The 16,568-nt window shown below is 44.7% G+C and overlaps 2 protein-coding genes across 3 annotated transcripts in view; both read right to left on the reverse strand.

Annotated features, from left to right (window-relative positions):
- LOC137538134 (CD59 glycoprotein-like) overlaps positions 1–16,568 on the reverse strand; it is a 472,510-nt gene that overhangs the window by 149,950 nt on the left and 305,992 nt on the right. The window lies entirely within an intron of this gene.
- The window catches only part of LOC137538165 (uncharacterized), a 52,974-nt gene that overhangs the window by 27,318 nt on the left and 9,088 nt on the right, over positions 1–16,568 (reverse strand). The window contains exons 4-5 of the mRNA XM_068260191.1: positions 14,270–14,411; positions 6,709–6,830 (exon numbers count right to left, since the gene is read on the reverse strand). Of these exons, the coding sequence (XP_068116292.1) occupies positions 6,709–6,830; positions 14,270–14,411 (264 nt within the window). The remainder of the gene's footprint in view (positions 1–6,708; positions 6,831–14,269; positions 14,412–16,568) is intronic.

Below are 16,568 nucleotides of genomic sequence, written 5' to 3' on the forward strand. Positions count from 1 at the left end.
GTGTGTGTGTGTGTGTGTGTGTGTGTGTGTGTGTGTGTGTGTGTGTGTGTGTGTGTGTGTGTGTGTGTGTGTGTGTGTGTGTGTGTGTGTGTGTGTGTGTGTGTGTGTGTGTGTGTGTATGTGCCGCGATCACGCAAAAACGGCTTGACCGATTTGAACGAAACTTGGTACGCAGATCCCTTACTACCTGGGATGATATGTTCTGGGGGTCTCGCGGCCCCCCTGCACACCTGGGCGGAGCTACAAACAGCAAATCAGATTCCACCCATTCAAGTCAACGGAAAAAATGTAAAAGGCTGCCATTCTCACAGTAATCAAGCCAGAGTCCACACACATGGCACAGTTGGTCACTTGGTGACCGAGGTTACAAATCCAGGAAAAGTGGGCGGAGCATAAAACAGCCAATCAAATTTCAGCCGTTCATTTTAAATGGGAAAATGTAAACTGCAGCCATTCTTAGACTGTGTATCGCAGGGTTCTCAAACTTGCCACACTTGGTCACTGGGTGAATGTGATTAAGATTCAAGAAAATGGGTGGAGCCTACAACAGCCAATCAAAATTCACCTATTGATTTTCAAGGAGAATATTTAAACTGCTGTTATTCTTACACTTTTAATGGCAGAGGCTTCAAACTTGCTACAGTCGGTCATTGGGTGACTGGGGTCCAAATTTACCAAAGGGGCGGGGCCACATACAGCCAATCAGATTTCCTTGGTGGATAAACTGCTTCCATTCACACATGTTTGATGCCAGGAACCTGACAGCTCACAAACGTGGTCATTGAGTGACTGTGAGTCAAGGTTACAAAAAGTGGGCGGAGCCAAAACAACTTTTACTGGGAAAATATAAACTGCAGCCATTCTTACACCGTTAATGGCAGGGTTCTCAAACTTTGCACAGTTGGTCATTGGGTGACAGATTAAGATTTTGGAAGGTAGGTGGAGCCTACAACAGCCAATAAAAATTCACCTTTTGATTTTCAAAGGGAATATTTCATCTGCTACCATTCTCTTATACTGGTAAAAGCAGATGCCTCAAACCTGGTACAGTTGGTCACCAAATTCAGGAAGGGGGCGGAGCCACAAACAGCCAGATTTGTTTATTTTTCAATGGGAATATACAAAGTATTGATACCAAGGACCCAAAGCTGATAAACTTGATAACTGAGTGACTGTATGTCAAGGTTAGAAAAAGTGGGAGGTGCCAACAACTTCATTTTTTACATTGCAGGGTTCCCAAACTTTACACAATTGGCCATTGGGTGACTGGGATGAATATTCAGAAATGTGGGTGGAGCCTACAACAGCCAATCAAAATGTACCTATTGATTTTCAAGGGGAATATTCACATTGCTACCATTCTTACACTGTTAGTGGCAGAGGCCTCAAACCTGATACAGTTAGTCATTGGGTGACTGGGGTCCAAATTCACTAAAGGGGTGGAGCCACAAACAGCCAATCAGATTTGTTAGATTGATTTCAGCCGTTCAGTTATTGGCAGGGTTCTCAAATGTGACACAGTTGGCCACTGGGTGACTGGGACTAATATTCAGAAAAGTGGGTGGAGCCTACAGCAGCCAATCAAAATTCACCTTTTGATTTTCAAGGGGAATATTTACATTGCTGCCATTCATACACACCTAATGGCAGACGCCTAAAATCTGCTACAGTCAGTCACTGGGAGACTGGGGTTTAAATTCTGAAGGGAGCGGGCCAAAAACAGCCAATCAGATTTTGTTTAATTTCAATGGTAAAATGCAACTTATTGATGCCAAAGACCCCAAAGCTCATAAACTTGGTCATTAAGTGACTGTATGTCAAGATTAGAAATAGTGGGCGGAGCCAAAAACTACTAACTTTTTACATGGGGAAATGTAAACTGCAGCTTTCCTTACACTGTTAATGGCAGGGTTCTCAAACTTCACACAGTTGGTCACTGGGTGACTAGGATTAATATTCGGAAAAGTAGGTGGAGCCTACAAGAGCCAATCAAAATTCACCTATTGATTTTCAAGGGGAATATTGAAACTGCAGCCATTCTCACACTGTTAATAGCAGAGGCCTCAAACCTGCTACAGTCGGTCGTTAAGTGTTTGGGGTTCAAATTCAGTAAAGGGGCGGAGCCAAAAGCAGCCAGATTTCTTTGCTGGATAAACTGCTTCCATTAGCACAATTTTGATGCCAGGAACCCAAAAGCTCACAAACTTGGTCATTGAGTAGTGACTGTGTGTCAAGGTTACAAAAAGTGGGTGGAGTTAAAAACAGATTTTTCTGGGAAATTGTAAACTGCAGCCCTTCTTCACTGTTAATGGCAGGGTTCTCAAACTTAGCATAGCTGGTTACTGGGTGACTGGGATTAATATTCAGAAAAGTGGGTGGAGCCTAAAAATGCCAATCAAAAATCACATGTCACTTTTCAAGGAGAATATTAAAATCGCTGCCATTCTTGCACTGTTAATGGCACAAGCCTCAAACCTGGTACAGTTGGTCATTGGGTAACTGAGGTTCAAATTCAGAAAAGGGGACAGAGCCACAAACAGTGAATCTGATTTGTTTCATTTCATGGGAAAATACAAATTATTGATGCCAAGGACACCAAAACTCACAAACTTGGGCATTGAGTAGTGACTGTGCGTCCAGGTTACAAAAAGTGGGCGGAGCCAAAAACAAATTTCACTGGGAAAGTGTAAACTGCAGCTCTTCTTACACTGTTTATTTCAGGGTTCCCAATCTTTGCCCAGATGATCACTGAGTGACTGAGATTAATATTCAGGGAAGTGGGTGGAGCCTATAATAGCCAATCAAAATTCAATTTTCAAGTGGAATATTTAAATTGCTGCCATTTTTACACTGTTAATAGCAGATGCCTCAAACCTGCTACAGTTGGTCATTGGGTGACTGGGGTCAAATGCTGGAGAGGGGTGGAGCCACAAACAGCCTATCTGATTTGTTTAATTTCTATGGGAATATACAAATTGATGCCAAGGACCCCAAAGCTCACAAACTTGGTCATTGAGTGATTGTGTGTTTTAGGGTTAGAAAGTGGGCGGAGCCAACACCAGTCAAATACATACCCGGGCAATGCCGGGTCATCAGTGGGTGGAGACAAATACAAATTTCACTGGGAAAATGTAAACTGCAGCCATTCTGTTAATGGCAGGGTTTTTAAACTTTGCACAGTTGGTCACTGGGTGACTGGGATTAATATTCAGAAAAGTGGGAGAAGCCTACAAAAGTAAATCAAACTTCACCTGTTGCTTTTCAAGGGGTATATTTAATTGCTACCATTCTTGAACTGTTAATGGCACAGGCCTCAAACCTGGTACAGCTGGTGGAGCCACACACAGCCAGTCACATTTGTTTCATTTCAATGCAGATGATTGATACCAAAGACCGCAAAGCTCACAAACTTGGTCAGTGAGTAATTGTGTGTTAGGGTTAGAAAAAGTAGGCGGAGCCAACACCAGCCAAATACATACCCGGGCAACGCCGGGCAATCAGCTAGTACATAATAATAATGTGGTAGGACATTAGACTATGACTATGGTAGGATTGGAGTGTGAGCCCCTGTGAGGACAGTCAGTGACATGACTATGTACTCTGTAATGTGCTGCAGAAGATGTCAGTGCTATATAAATACATAATAATAATAATAATATGGTAGGACATTAGACTATGACTATGGTAGGATTAGATTGTGAGCTCCTCTGAGGACAGTCAGTGACATGGCTATGTACTCTGTAATGTGCTGCAGGAGATGTCACTGCTATATAAATACATAATAATAATAATATGGTAGGACATTAGACTATGACTATGGTAGGATTAGATTGTGAGCTCCTCTGAGGACAGTCAGTGACATGGCTATGTACTCTGTAATGTGCTGCAGAAGATGTCTGTGCTATATAAATACATAATAATAATATGGTAGGACATTAGACTATGACTATGGTAGGATTAGATTGTGAGCTCCTCTGAGGACAGTCAGTGACATGACTATGTACTCTGTAATGTGCTGCAGGAGATGTCAGTGCTATATAAATACATAATAATAATATGGTAGGACATTACACTATGACTATGGTAGGATTAGAGTGTGAGCTCCTCTGAGGACAGTCAGTGACACGACTATGTACTCTGTAATGTGCTGCAGGAGATGTCAGTGCTATATAAATACATAATAATAATATGGTAAGACATTAGACTATGACTATGGTAGGATTAGAGTGTGAGCTCCTCTGAGGACAGTCAGTGACATGACTATGTACTCTGTAATGTGCTGCAGGAGATGTCAGTGCTATATAAATACATAATAATAATATGGGTGGACATTAGACTATGACTATGGTAGGATTAGAGTGTGAGCCCCTCTGAGGACAGTCAGTGACATGACTATGTACTCTGTAATGTGCTGCAGAAGATGTCAGTGCTATATAAATACATAATAATAATATGGTAGGACATTAGACTATGACTATGGTAGGATTAGAGTGTGAGCTCCTCTGAGGACAGTCAGTGACATGGCTATGTACTCTGTAATGTGCTGCAGAAGATGTCAGTGCTATATAAATACATAATAATAATATGGTAGGACATTAGACTATGACTATGGTAGGATTAGAGTGTGAGCTCCTCTGAGGACAGTCAGTGACATGACTGTGTACTCTGTAATGTGCTGCAGAAGATGTCAGTGCTATATAAATACATAATAATAATATGGTAGGACATTAGACTATGACTATGGTGGGGATTAGAGTGTGAGCTCCTCTGAGGACAGTCAGTGACATGACTATGTACTCTGTAACGTGCTGCAGAAGATGTCAGTGCTATATAATACATAATAATATGGTAGTACATTAGACTATGACTATGGCAGGATTACAGTGTGAGCTCCTCTGAGGACAGTCAGTGACATGACTATGTACTCTGTAAAGTGCTGCAGAAGATGTCAGTGCTATAGAAATACATAATAATAATATGGTAGGACATTAGACTATGACTATGGTAGGATTAGATTGTGAGCTCCTCTGAGGAGGGCCCCCCTCCCCCAAGCCTGTATTCACTATTTAGCCGTTAGCTGGGGAAGCAGCAGCAGGCAGGTGAAGGAGGAAAAGGCCCCCCGAGTGCCCCCCCCCCCCCCCTCGGCTGCCCAATATGCAGAGTGATGCAAGCAGAAGCGACGGTACAACTTACCTGTCAGCGCCTCTGGGAACTTCTCCCCATCACATGGTTCCATGTCTCCTCTCTGCTGCTTCCTAGTGGCGCCTCTCAGTACTGCACCACTGGAGGAGTCCGAGAGGAGATACGGAACTGTGTGATGGGGAAAAAGACTTGCAGAAGTTCCCGACAGCACTGACAGGTGAGGTGCACTTTCGCTTCCGCTCGCATCACTCTGCATATGGGGTGGGGGAAACTGCCTAAAATGGAGGGGACATCTGGCTAGTGTCTATACTAGGGAGAGACTGCCTAATACTGGGGGGGTACAGCTGGCAGTTTATAATTAATTGGGGGCTAACCAATCCTGGGGGACACATGTGGCTATCTGTACTGGGGGAGGCTAACTAATGTCTGGGGCACATCTGGCTTTATATCCTGGGGGGCTACACATTACATGGGGGCACATCTGGCTATATATACTGGGGGCTAATAATCATTGGGGGCACATCTGGCTATATGGGGGGACGACTATCTAATCATGGGGGACACATCTGGTTATCTATACTGGGGGGGGGGAGGCTACCTAACACTGTGTGCACATCTGGCTATACAGGGGGACTATCTAATCATGGGGGACACATCTGGTTATCTATACTGGGGGCTACCTAACACTGTGTGCACATCTGGCTATCTGTAGTAGGAGGGGGAAACTACTTAAGACAGTGTAGTGGTGGAAGCATTCGGGGGGGTCCTGGAGGGCCCCCAAGTTACTTTTGCCCCGGGGCCCAATTGGAGCTAGAACCGGCCCTGTATGGGTGCCCACTCCTCCCCCTCCCCACCTCCGAGAATAAGTGCGATGAGCAGTAGAGAATTTGCCTACTCCAGCACTGCGTCGGGTCTGTACTTCCTCCAGCTGTCAGGGCTGGTCCTAGGCTCAATGGGGCCCTGGGCAATAATGACATGGGGGCTCTTTAACCTCCTCCCCCAGGGGGTGGGGATGGGAGTGAGGGAGGGGCTAGTGCAATAATTAATTAAACAGGATATGGACTTAAAAAAAAACATTGTGTAAGGCTCATTTCCACAAGGGTGCTGTGACCGTGTCTGAATCGGACGCGTCCCCCAAGCTAATACATATTCACATCCTATCTGTATCTGATCCCCTTAACCGTGCCCTGCAGGGCTATGGGGAATCACACGCGTGATGCGAAGTGATGCTGCATGCCGCCCATTCCAGAACACCCCCACCAGTGAATTCGGAAGCAGCCTATTGATTTCCCATCCGAGTTCACATGCAGGGAGTGGTGAAAGATCCATAGAAGAGGGAATGGGCCCTAAAACAATGACTTGTGTAACCACCACAATGATAGCAGCTGCCATTTCATTGCTACTCTAATCTAGTTGAACTGTTCTGTTAAATGTTATTCTGATTTAGAGGTGAACAAACTAGCATCCCATGCCTTCCTTCACGTAGAATTCCACAATGGCCGGATTCTGTGGTGCCCCATCTATCAGGAGGTGACCTAAGCATCTGCCTGCTTTGTGCGTACTTACGGGAGGGGTTGTAGCAGAAGGCGGACGCTGTGCTGGCGGTATCATTGCACACGTGTGACTTAAATGAAATCGACCTACTTTCATTCAGAATCTGCCCAACTCCTGAGTCATACCAGGCAAACCTAGAGAGAAGAAGAGGAGGTTCAGAGATCAGGACAGGTGCGCAAAAACTACACAGCAATACTCACCACGGGTCTGAGGGTACAGATTACATGAGGGAGATCGGCAGCCCCCCCCCCCAGATGTGCCCCTTATACCCCTCCCCTAACAACTACAATTAACCTAATGCGCTTTATTAAGCAATCCCCCTCAGCCAGATGTATGCCCTCCCCTCTCCAGTGTGTGAGTGGAGCATATATGAAGAGACTCGCCTGCTTCTGACATTCCTGCGATGACAGCTCTCTTCCACAGCACCAGTGCCCCAGCATCCTCTCCATGGGTACAGCGTCATGTGATGGGAAGTACCGCACCTCTCTTGTCATGTGACGCACCTGTCATGTGATGACATGACGCTGTAACTATGGAGAGGATGCTGGGGCACTGACGCTGTGGAAGAGAGCTGTCATCGCAGGAATGTCAGAAGCAGGCGAGTCTCTTCATATACGCTTTACTTGCACTCTGCAGAGGGAGGGAGAGAACAGGAGCACATGGGGCGGCCAGCGGGCCGCCTTTCACACAGGGGGCACCTGTAGGCACTAGCCTACAGTGTCTCTTGGGAAATCCAGCCCTGCTCGTAAGGGTTTGGGTATTTTTTTTCGCCTTCCTCTGCATCAGCTGGGATATGTGAGGGCACAGGAGAGAAAGGTACCTAATGCTTACTTGTTTATTGATTTTTCTGGTTGGACATGATGGACGAATGTCTTTTTTCAACCAAACTATGTAAAATCAGGAATTATTGTACATCAAAAAGCATAGATTGTGTCATGTATATTAATTACCACGTGCATGAAAAAAGGGCACCAGGTAAAAAGGGCTCGCCTGGATAACGAAATGGTGCCGGTGGATAACGAAATCTTAATAACGATAAATATTGTTGTCAAACTTGGTTAACGATAAATACACTTTTAAAAACAGATGGGAGATAATAACAAAAAGATATTAATGTTAAAAATTGTTATGTAATTCAACAATACAGCTTAACCCAACCCTACTCTCACACGGAACCCTCCACTGGTGGTGCCTAAAACTAACCACTTCCCTGGTGACGCCTAATACTAACCACCCCCCTCAGTGGTGCCTAACCACCCCCCGGTGGTGCCTGACTGTAACCACCCACCCTGGTGTTACCTAAAACTAACCGCCACTCGGGTGGTGCCTAATCCTAACCACTCCCCCTGGTGATGCCTAACCCTAACCACTCCTCCTGGTGGTCCCTAACCCTAACCACTCCTCCTGGTGGTGCCTAACCCTAACCACTCCCCCTGGTGATGCCTAACCCTAACCACTCCCCCTGGTGATGCCTAACCCTAACCACTCCCCCTGGTGGTGCCTAACCCTAACCACTCCCCCTGGTGGTGCCTAACACTAACCACTCCCTCAGCAGAAACATCCTTTCACACATTGAAACAATAATATCTTTGATAACGTACAATCTGTACATACAAACTAAATAATAGAATAAAAACTATAACGTTGCAAGCTTTTGAAACGGTAACATACTTAAAAAATGGTAATGTTCTAATGTTGTTAACGATATTTATCATGCGCCCTTTTTTCTGCTTTTTCCACTGTATTAACGATAATTGCATGAAAGTCTATGGCGACGCCCTTTTCATACACCCTCAGCCGATGCCCTTTTTCCTGCTTTCCCATTACTATCCAGATACAGTGTATCCTTTAATTAAAGAGAAACTCCAACCTAGAATTGAACTTTATCCCAATCAGTAGCTGATACCACCTTTTACATGAGAAATATGATGATTTTCACAAACAGACCATCAGGGGGCGCTGTATGACTGATTTTGTGCTGCAACCCCTCCCACAAGAAGCTCTGGGACCGTGGTACTCTGGGCAAACTGCCACAGTGTAACAATGTTCACAGACAGGAATTAGCTGTTTACAGCTGTCTCTAACAGCCAAAACAGCTGGGAGCAGCTACATAACCTGCCCACAGTAACAATGTCACCATGTAATAAATGTCAGAACGTAAATTGGGGAGAGGAAAGATTTTACAATGAGCAAACACTGACTAAATCATTTATACATAATTATTGTAAAAAATGAAGCACTTTTTTTACTACATTATTTTCACTGGAGTTCCTCTTAAGTTTTTATTTTGTTTTTGTTTGATATAGTTATAATTATTATAAATCATCTGACCAGTAAAGTAAAATGGTTACTTCTGCCAATATGATGCTTTTCTCAGATCATCATAGTTCTAAAAGAGGCCGTCAATTTAAATGACCACAACGTTTATCAGGGACTGCTGATTTGTTTGACAATTATGAGAAGAAACCGTCAATCGCTGTATAATAAAGCAGTGATCAGGTGATCTCAGCTCTGTAAAACGCCAGTCACTACCATGGAGGATAGCGGGTGTTTGCTATATACATTCAATTCACCAGTCTGGTGCGGATTGTATTAAAAAATAACGTTTGCAGCTGGCAATCGATGACTCTATACTTAAAGAGAACCAGAGATGAAGCACCCTCTTGTATTTTACCTTATAAATCAGTGGGAACATGACAGTAAACACCTAATCTGCCCTTTGTTTCATTGTTCTCTGTGTAATCTGACTGTTATCACCTCTGATAAGAATCCCCGACTGAGAAGTCAGGCTGCTCCGTCTAGCTTTGCTACAGAAAGATTATAGCGAAGTCTGTCTTCTGTGGTGTTATTTCAAGCCCAAGCCTGCCCCCTTGTGGCTTTGCTATAATGACTCAGCAATAATCATTCCCAGCAAAGCCAGATTTAATTGCTCAGTCCGGGATTCTTGTGACTGCTGTTAACAGACACTTTTAGCAGTGAGGAGGAAACAGAGAGCATGGTAAGTGTTTTCTCTAATGTTCTTACTGATATACATGGTAAAATACACAAGGGTGCTTCCTCTCTGGTTCCCTTTAAGTAAATGGAGCCGCCGGTCGCCAGTTTCCGTTAAAAAGAACCCGAAGTGAGAGGGATATGGAGGCTGCCATATTTGTTTCCTTTTAAACAATACCAGTTGCCTGGCAGTCTTGCTGGTGTCTTTGGCTGCAGTAGTGTCTGAATCACACACCAGAAACAAGCATGCAGCTAATCTTGTCACACTTCAGTCAGAGAGCACCTGATATGCATGCTTGTTCAGGGGCTGTGGCTAAAAGTATTAGAGGCAGAGGATCAGCAGGGCTGCCAGGCAAAGTGCATTACTACCTTAGAAAAACAAGCACGAAGACAACAGGAGTCTAAATGATGCAGTATTTTCTGTTAAAGGGGAGAATCAAAGTATGTAGGAGGGTACTCGCAAGAAAGGGCTGCTACAAAGGCCAGGGCAACCAACCAACTATTCTCCCCCACCTTTGGAGAATAACCATCTCCACTCTGGTACAGGTTCCACCTCCGAACTTTAGTCACTCCCTCAAGAAAAACAGGCTGGGAACTGGCAGCTAAAACCGGATGGCAGGAAGCCGCTCACTCCGCTCCTCCAATGAACTTCGCCTGACCGTCCCCCGCATCACCCAGTCCCATGCACGCCTCCAAGACTTCTCAAGAGCCGCTCCGACACTATGGAACTCCCTACCTCCACCCATTAGGGCAGCCCCCTCCTTCAACACCTTCAAGAAGGCCCTCAAAACTCACCTTTTCACTCTTGCCTACCACCCCTCACAATTGCTCTAAACCCACAGCCGAACTCTGGTCCCCTACCTCTCGTGTCCCTACCTCTCCCTCTAGATTGTAAGCCTTTGGGCAGGGTCCTCCTCCTTTTGTGTCCTACCTGATCATGCACCTCCATTACTGTACACCCATGCTATGCATTTGAGTGAACCTAACTTGCCTAATCTCCATGCTCCCATCCAGTGACTGACTAAGCATTACCTTGTACTCATACTGTGCTGTGTGATCTGGTTTTCTTGTATTCCTGTATTGTCATATTGCTGTTTGTCACCCCTAAATATTGTCTGTAACCTAAATTAATGTCCAGCGCTGCGTAATATGTTGGCGCTTTATAAATACAACAAATAAATAAATAATAAATAATAAGCACATTAAATTGCCTCAATTCACTAAGCTTCACTCCTGTCTTTAATAACTCTTCTGAGCTGTTTTACAGTTATCACAACTATATCACCATGGTGATAACTGTAAAACAGCTCAGAAGAGTTATTAAAGACAGGAGATAAGCTCAGTGAATTGAGGAGAAAGAGTCGCTCAGGATACATAGAAAACATTGAAAAAAATGACCTTAGAGATGACAGGGATATATAATAAGAAGAGAAGTTTCAGGTGGTCCAAGGCAACGCGTTTCGTGAGCACGTACAGCTCACTTCATCAGGCCAAATGTCAGTAATGGATTAAGAAAAAAGCCTGGCATAGAGCGCCTATTTCCCCTGGTGTGTCCCTTTAAAGGGAACCTGAACTGAGTAAAATTATTGAAAATAAACACATGATGTACCTGCAAATGAATATTACATACTAATCTCGCTGTCATTTCCTCTCAGAAGCTCACCATTTTCCTTCCAGTTCGGACAAGATTTTGTCAGAAATTATATATACCAGTTTCTGTAAGTTATATATCAGTTGCTGTCAGTTATAACTGAAAGGACAACTGATGTGCAACCTAATGTCCATGTTTACCTATGGCTCAAGTGGGTTATGGTGTAATGGCCATTTTCAAAATGGAGGACGGAGAATTCCATGGATCACACAGTGGACAAGCGCAACACAGGGAAGAAGAAAGACATTGATGAGTAGACTACACAGGAGGTAAGTAGGATGTGTGTACGTTTATTTTGACTTTTTTTTTTCTTTTAGTTCAGGTTTGCTTTAATTAGGGTTTGGTCATCAAAGCACTAATAAATCCGCTCGCCGATTTACACATGTGGTGTCATTATAAAAATGGCCATCAATTAACCACATAAGGACCAGGCCAGTTTTGATTGATCTGTGCTGCGTGGGCTCTTCAGCCTGCAGCGCAGATCGTGTAATAGGCAGGGCGATCAGACTTCCCCCCTTTTTTCCCCACTCGGGGGATGTCCTGCTGGGGGGGTCTGATCGCCGCCGGCTGTTTGTGTTTAGTGGGGGGGGGCCTCCTCAAAGCCCCCCTCCGCAGCGCTATTCCTCCCTCTCTCTCCCTCCCTCCCCTCCTCTCTATGGGCAGTACAGGACAGCGATCCGTCCTGTACCGCCTCTGATAGGCTTCAGCCTATCACACGGCGGCGATCCCCGGCCAATCAGAGGCCGGGGATCGCCGATCTCCTTTACGGTGCTGCTTTAACAGCAGCGCCGTATGATGTAAACACTGGGGATTATTTCCCCACGTGTTTACATTTAGCCTTTGAACCGCGATCGGAGGCTCGGAGGTTCACGGAGCCCCCCGCCGTGAACTGACATGGAACGGCCTCCATGGAAATCCACAAACGCCCAGCCGCCATCTATCGGCGTTGGCTGGTCGTTAAGTGGTTTTTAAGATGTTAGAAGCAAAAAAATAATGAGGGGTTTTTTGTTGTTTTTTTTTGTCCTTACCTTCTTCATACGTAGGCCACCATACCTTTAATTCAGAAGCAACGTATCTTTCACCCACTCCACTGACTACTGATAAAATGGAGAATTCCGTTTAAGATTGGCTTATTGACATTCAAATCATTGTACAATCTGGGCCCTGGACACCTGAAGGACTTGTTGCAACTTCATCACATTCCCCACAATCTCAGATCAAAAGGACGTAACACCTTGGACACCCCCAGAGTCCGTCTCAGAACCTTTGGAGACAAAGCCTGCTGTCATGCTGCCCCTACACTTTGGAACTCCCTGCCACACCCAATCAGGACAGCTTTCTTTCCTGGAAGCATTTAAAGAGGAACTCCAGTGAACATTTTTACTGTTGGCAGGTGATGTAGCTGCTGCATGGTTTTTGGCAGTTGGAAACAGCTGTAAACAGCTATTTCCAACAATGCAGCAAGGTTCACAGACAGGAAACTGCCAAGAGTACATACTTTTCTTGTGGGAGGGGTTTCAGCACAAAATCAGCCATACGGAACCCCCTGATGGTCTGTTTGTGAAAAGGAATAGATTTCTCATGTAAAAGGGGGTATCAGAGCCAGGACAAGGTCCTCCAGCACCCAAGGCTGAGACACCAAAGTGCGCCCCTCCATCCCTGCCTCCCCAGCCGTTACACAGATTGCTATTAGACTAAGAGGCGCCGCCATCCCTCCCACCCCAGCCACCACACACTGATTGCTATTACACTAAGAGGCCCCTCCCTCCATCCCTCCCACCCCAGCCACCACACACTGATTGCTATTAGAGTAAGAGGCGCCCTAGGGGCCACAACCTCCCCAACACCTTAATCTCTAGTTATCTGGCTTGCAGTCACTGCCATGTATCCCCTTTTCTTATTTCTTTCTGCTTCATACACAATTAGGAATGGCAGCTGTATGAATTCTGCGCCCCCTCCTACATTGCGCCCTGAGAACTGGAGCCTCTCCAGCCTATGCCTCGGCCCGGCCCTGGGGGGTATCAACTACTTATTGGGATAAAGTTCAATTCTTGGTCGGAGTTTCTCTTTTAAGTCCGAACTGAAAAGCCACCTGTTTAGCCTGGTATTAATGAACACCTGACTATCTCCTCTGTAATACAGTCCAGCTGCAACCCTGTACTGATCTGAGACATATCAATGCGCTTTGAATACCATGGGGAATAAAGTGCTTTACAAATGTTATAGTATTCTATTATACTGTATATTCTATTATCTGTAATCAACATCTGTAATCCATCCTTCCTTCCAGCAGTTATTGTGGCAGCCTCTAGAGGGCACAAAATGGTGATTGTAGTCATGAAATAAAACGTTAGCTAACCCTCTGCAAAAACGCAATGGTAAGCATGAACCAAGTATGGAAAAACAAAGACCTTAGCATTACGACTAAATGTAGACTGGTTCATGCCATCGTTTTCCCCAGAACCATGTATGGCTGCGAAAGTTGGACCCTAAGAAAAGCAGATCCAAGAAAAATCGACTCCTTCGAGTTGTGGTGCTGGAGACGCGCATTCCATGGACAGCAAGGATGGCGAACAAAGAAGCATTGGAACGTATAAGACCAGACAAGTCACTGGAAGGCAAGATCACCAGACTAAGACTCACATATATTTCGGCCACGTGATGCGATCATATTCCTTAGAGAAAGACCTAATGCTAGGACTGATCAGGGGCAAAAGGCAACAAGGCAGCCAGAGAATGCATTGGCCTGACACCATCAAAGCTGACACAGGATTGAGCTTAAGGCAACTGGCGGAAATGGTACAAGATCAGACAGCATGGAGAGAGACAGCCCATAGAATCACAAAGAGTCGGATAAGACTGAATGGATAACATCATCATCAATATACAAAAATAAAGGTAATCCCAGACGCTAAAGGCAGCACAGCCTACCCCTCAGTGAGTGCACTTCCAGCTTCCTGTATCTGTTCATAGGTGGCCAGTGATAAGGCCTGGCTTCGACAGGTCAGTGTGGCATTCTCATATGAAGGGACTTGGCCCCAGGGGATGGTAGCACCACTCACCGTCACCGTACCTGAGGGAACAGAGTAAGGAGGAATGTTATACAATAAACAAAGATACAGCGGCAGAGGTAACTGGGGGCATAACTACTGAAGGAGCAGAAAACTACTTATCAACAGTGATGGTCATGTCTAGGAGAACTCATGGAGAATCATGTGATCAGTTTGGTCAGCTGAGAGATTTGCAAAGCTCTGATTTGCTGTGATCACATCCTGCTTTACCACGTGATTTTGACTAGCAAATCAGAGGCTTAAAGAGGAACTGCAGTGAAAATAACATCCTATTTAATAAAACCCCTGTGTCTCTGCGTCCTGTCCCTGTGTCCGTGCTTCCAGACTTGACAGTTTGCTGTCTCAGAACCTCGTTGCATTGTGGGAAATAACAGCTTTTTCCAACTGCCAAGCAAGCAACATCTCCCTGTGTGCATATACTTCGGAAAGCAGTGGGGGATGGGTGAGCAGGACGCATCGGTATGTGCGTTGCCAGGGTTTAGCGGCCGTGACCTAGCGCCTGTTTTTTAACTAGTAATGAATAAATTCGCTTATATTTCCCACAATGCAACAAGGTTCACAGACAGAAAACTTTAAAGGGTTTCTGTGGAATATAAAAAAAACAAACAAACTGACACTTACCTGAGGCTTCTACCGGCCCCCTGTAGCTGTCATGTCCCGCGTCGTCCTCCCGGGGCGCAGTAAGCTCCCGGGGAAGCGAGCAGGAGCGAACACGTGCGCAGCCACGGCCACTCAGCCACAGTCGTGCTAGAGGGCTAATTATACCAAGACCGGCGGCTGGTAACGGAGGATCGGAGGAGGACGGCGCAGGACATGAAAGCTACAGGGGGCCAATAGAAGCCCCAGGTAAGTGTCAGTTTGTTTGTTTTTTTTACATTCCACAGAAACCCTTTAAGGACCATGGTCATGACATCACTCTGTGGGAGGGGTTTCACCACAATATCAGCCATACAGAGCCCCCCAACAATCTATTTGAGAAAGGGTAAGGATTTCTCATGGGAAAGGGGATATCAGCTACTGATTGAAATGAGAGTTCAATCCTTGGTTACAGGTCCTCTTTAAGGTGCCCATGCATCAAGCAGTTTTGGTGGCACATCGATAAAGAGACAGAGGCTGGGAATACATGGGTCGATTCTGCGCCCGATTGTTTTGCCCGCTGGATTCTCTTATCTTCCACTCGTTTTTCTTATCTTTTTTCAATTCATTTCAATGACAAATCGAGCGGCAAAATGATCGGGCTGGAGATCGGACATGTCAGAAATTATCTATCGAGCCATCTTATCAGCTCAGAATCGAGCCGTGTATTCCCAGCATTACAAATTTAACTACTTCACCCCAAGTCGTTTTTTACCCTAACGGACAAGAGCGATTTTCACCTTTCAGTGCTCATCCCTTTCATTTGCCAATAGTTGAGTCACTACTAATCACAATGAAATGATCTATATCTTGTTTTTTTCACCACTAATTGGGCTTTTTGGGGTTGATATTTGTTTTCAGTAATTACTTTATTTTCTATGCATTTTAAAGGGAAAAACAAGGAAAAAATGAAAAAATACACTATTTCTCCAATTTCATCCCCTATGGTTCTAATATAAACACTGCTATTGTACATAAAACCCACACATTGTATCTGCCTATTTGTCCTGGTTATCACAAGATTTTAATTATGTCCCTAGTACTAAGTATGGTGACAAGATATTGTTTGGAAGTAAAAGTGTATTTTTCTTTTGGTGGGTTTTTTCTCTCACTATTTTCACGTGCATGCTTGCGGGAATGCACGCGCGGGAGCGCGCACAGCGCCAGCAGCACTGTCTGACTTATAAAAGCGTCCTGGAGCCATTAAGAGGCTCTAGCAGGATGTTTTTATAAGTCAGCATGTCATTAAGTGGTTAAAGTAAACATAAAGTCATAAAACAATCCACCAAGTGCTATGTAAAGGAAAATAATCCTTTAAAGAGACACTGAAGCGAAAAAAAATATATGATATAATGAATTGGTTGTGTACTATGAATAATTACTAGAAGATTAGCAGCAAAGAAAATATTCTCATACTTTTATTTTCAGGTATATAGTGTGTTTTCTAACATTGCATCATTCTCTAATATGTGCAGATTACACAACACTCAGCATTCAAAATGATTCTTTCAGAGCAGTCTGTG

The sequence above is a fragment of the Hyperolius riggenbachi genome, chromosome 11 (assembly GCF_040937935.1).
Source record: "Hyperolius riggenbachi isolate aHypRig1 chromosome 11, aHypRig1.pri, whole genome shotgun sequence".
Classification (NCBI taxonomy): Eukaryota; Metazoa; Chordata; class Amphibia; order Anura; family Hyperoliidae; genus Hyperolius; species Hyperolius riggenbachi.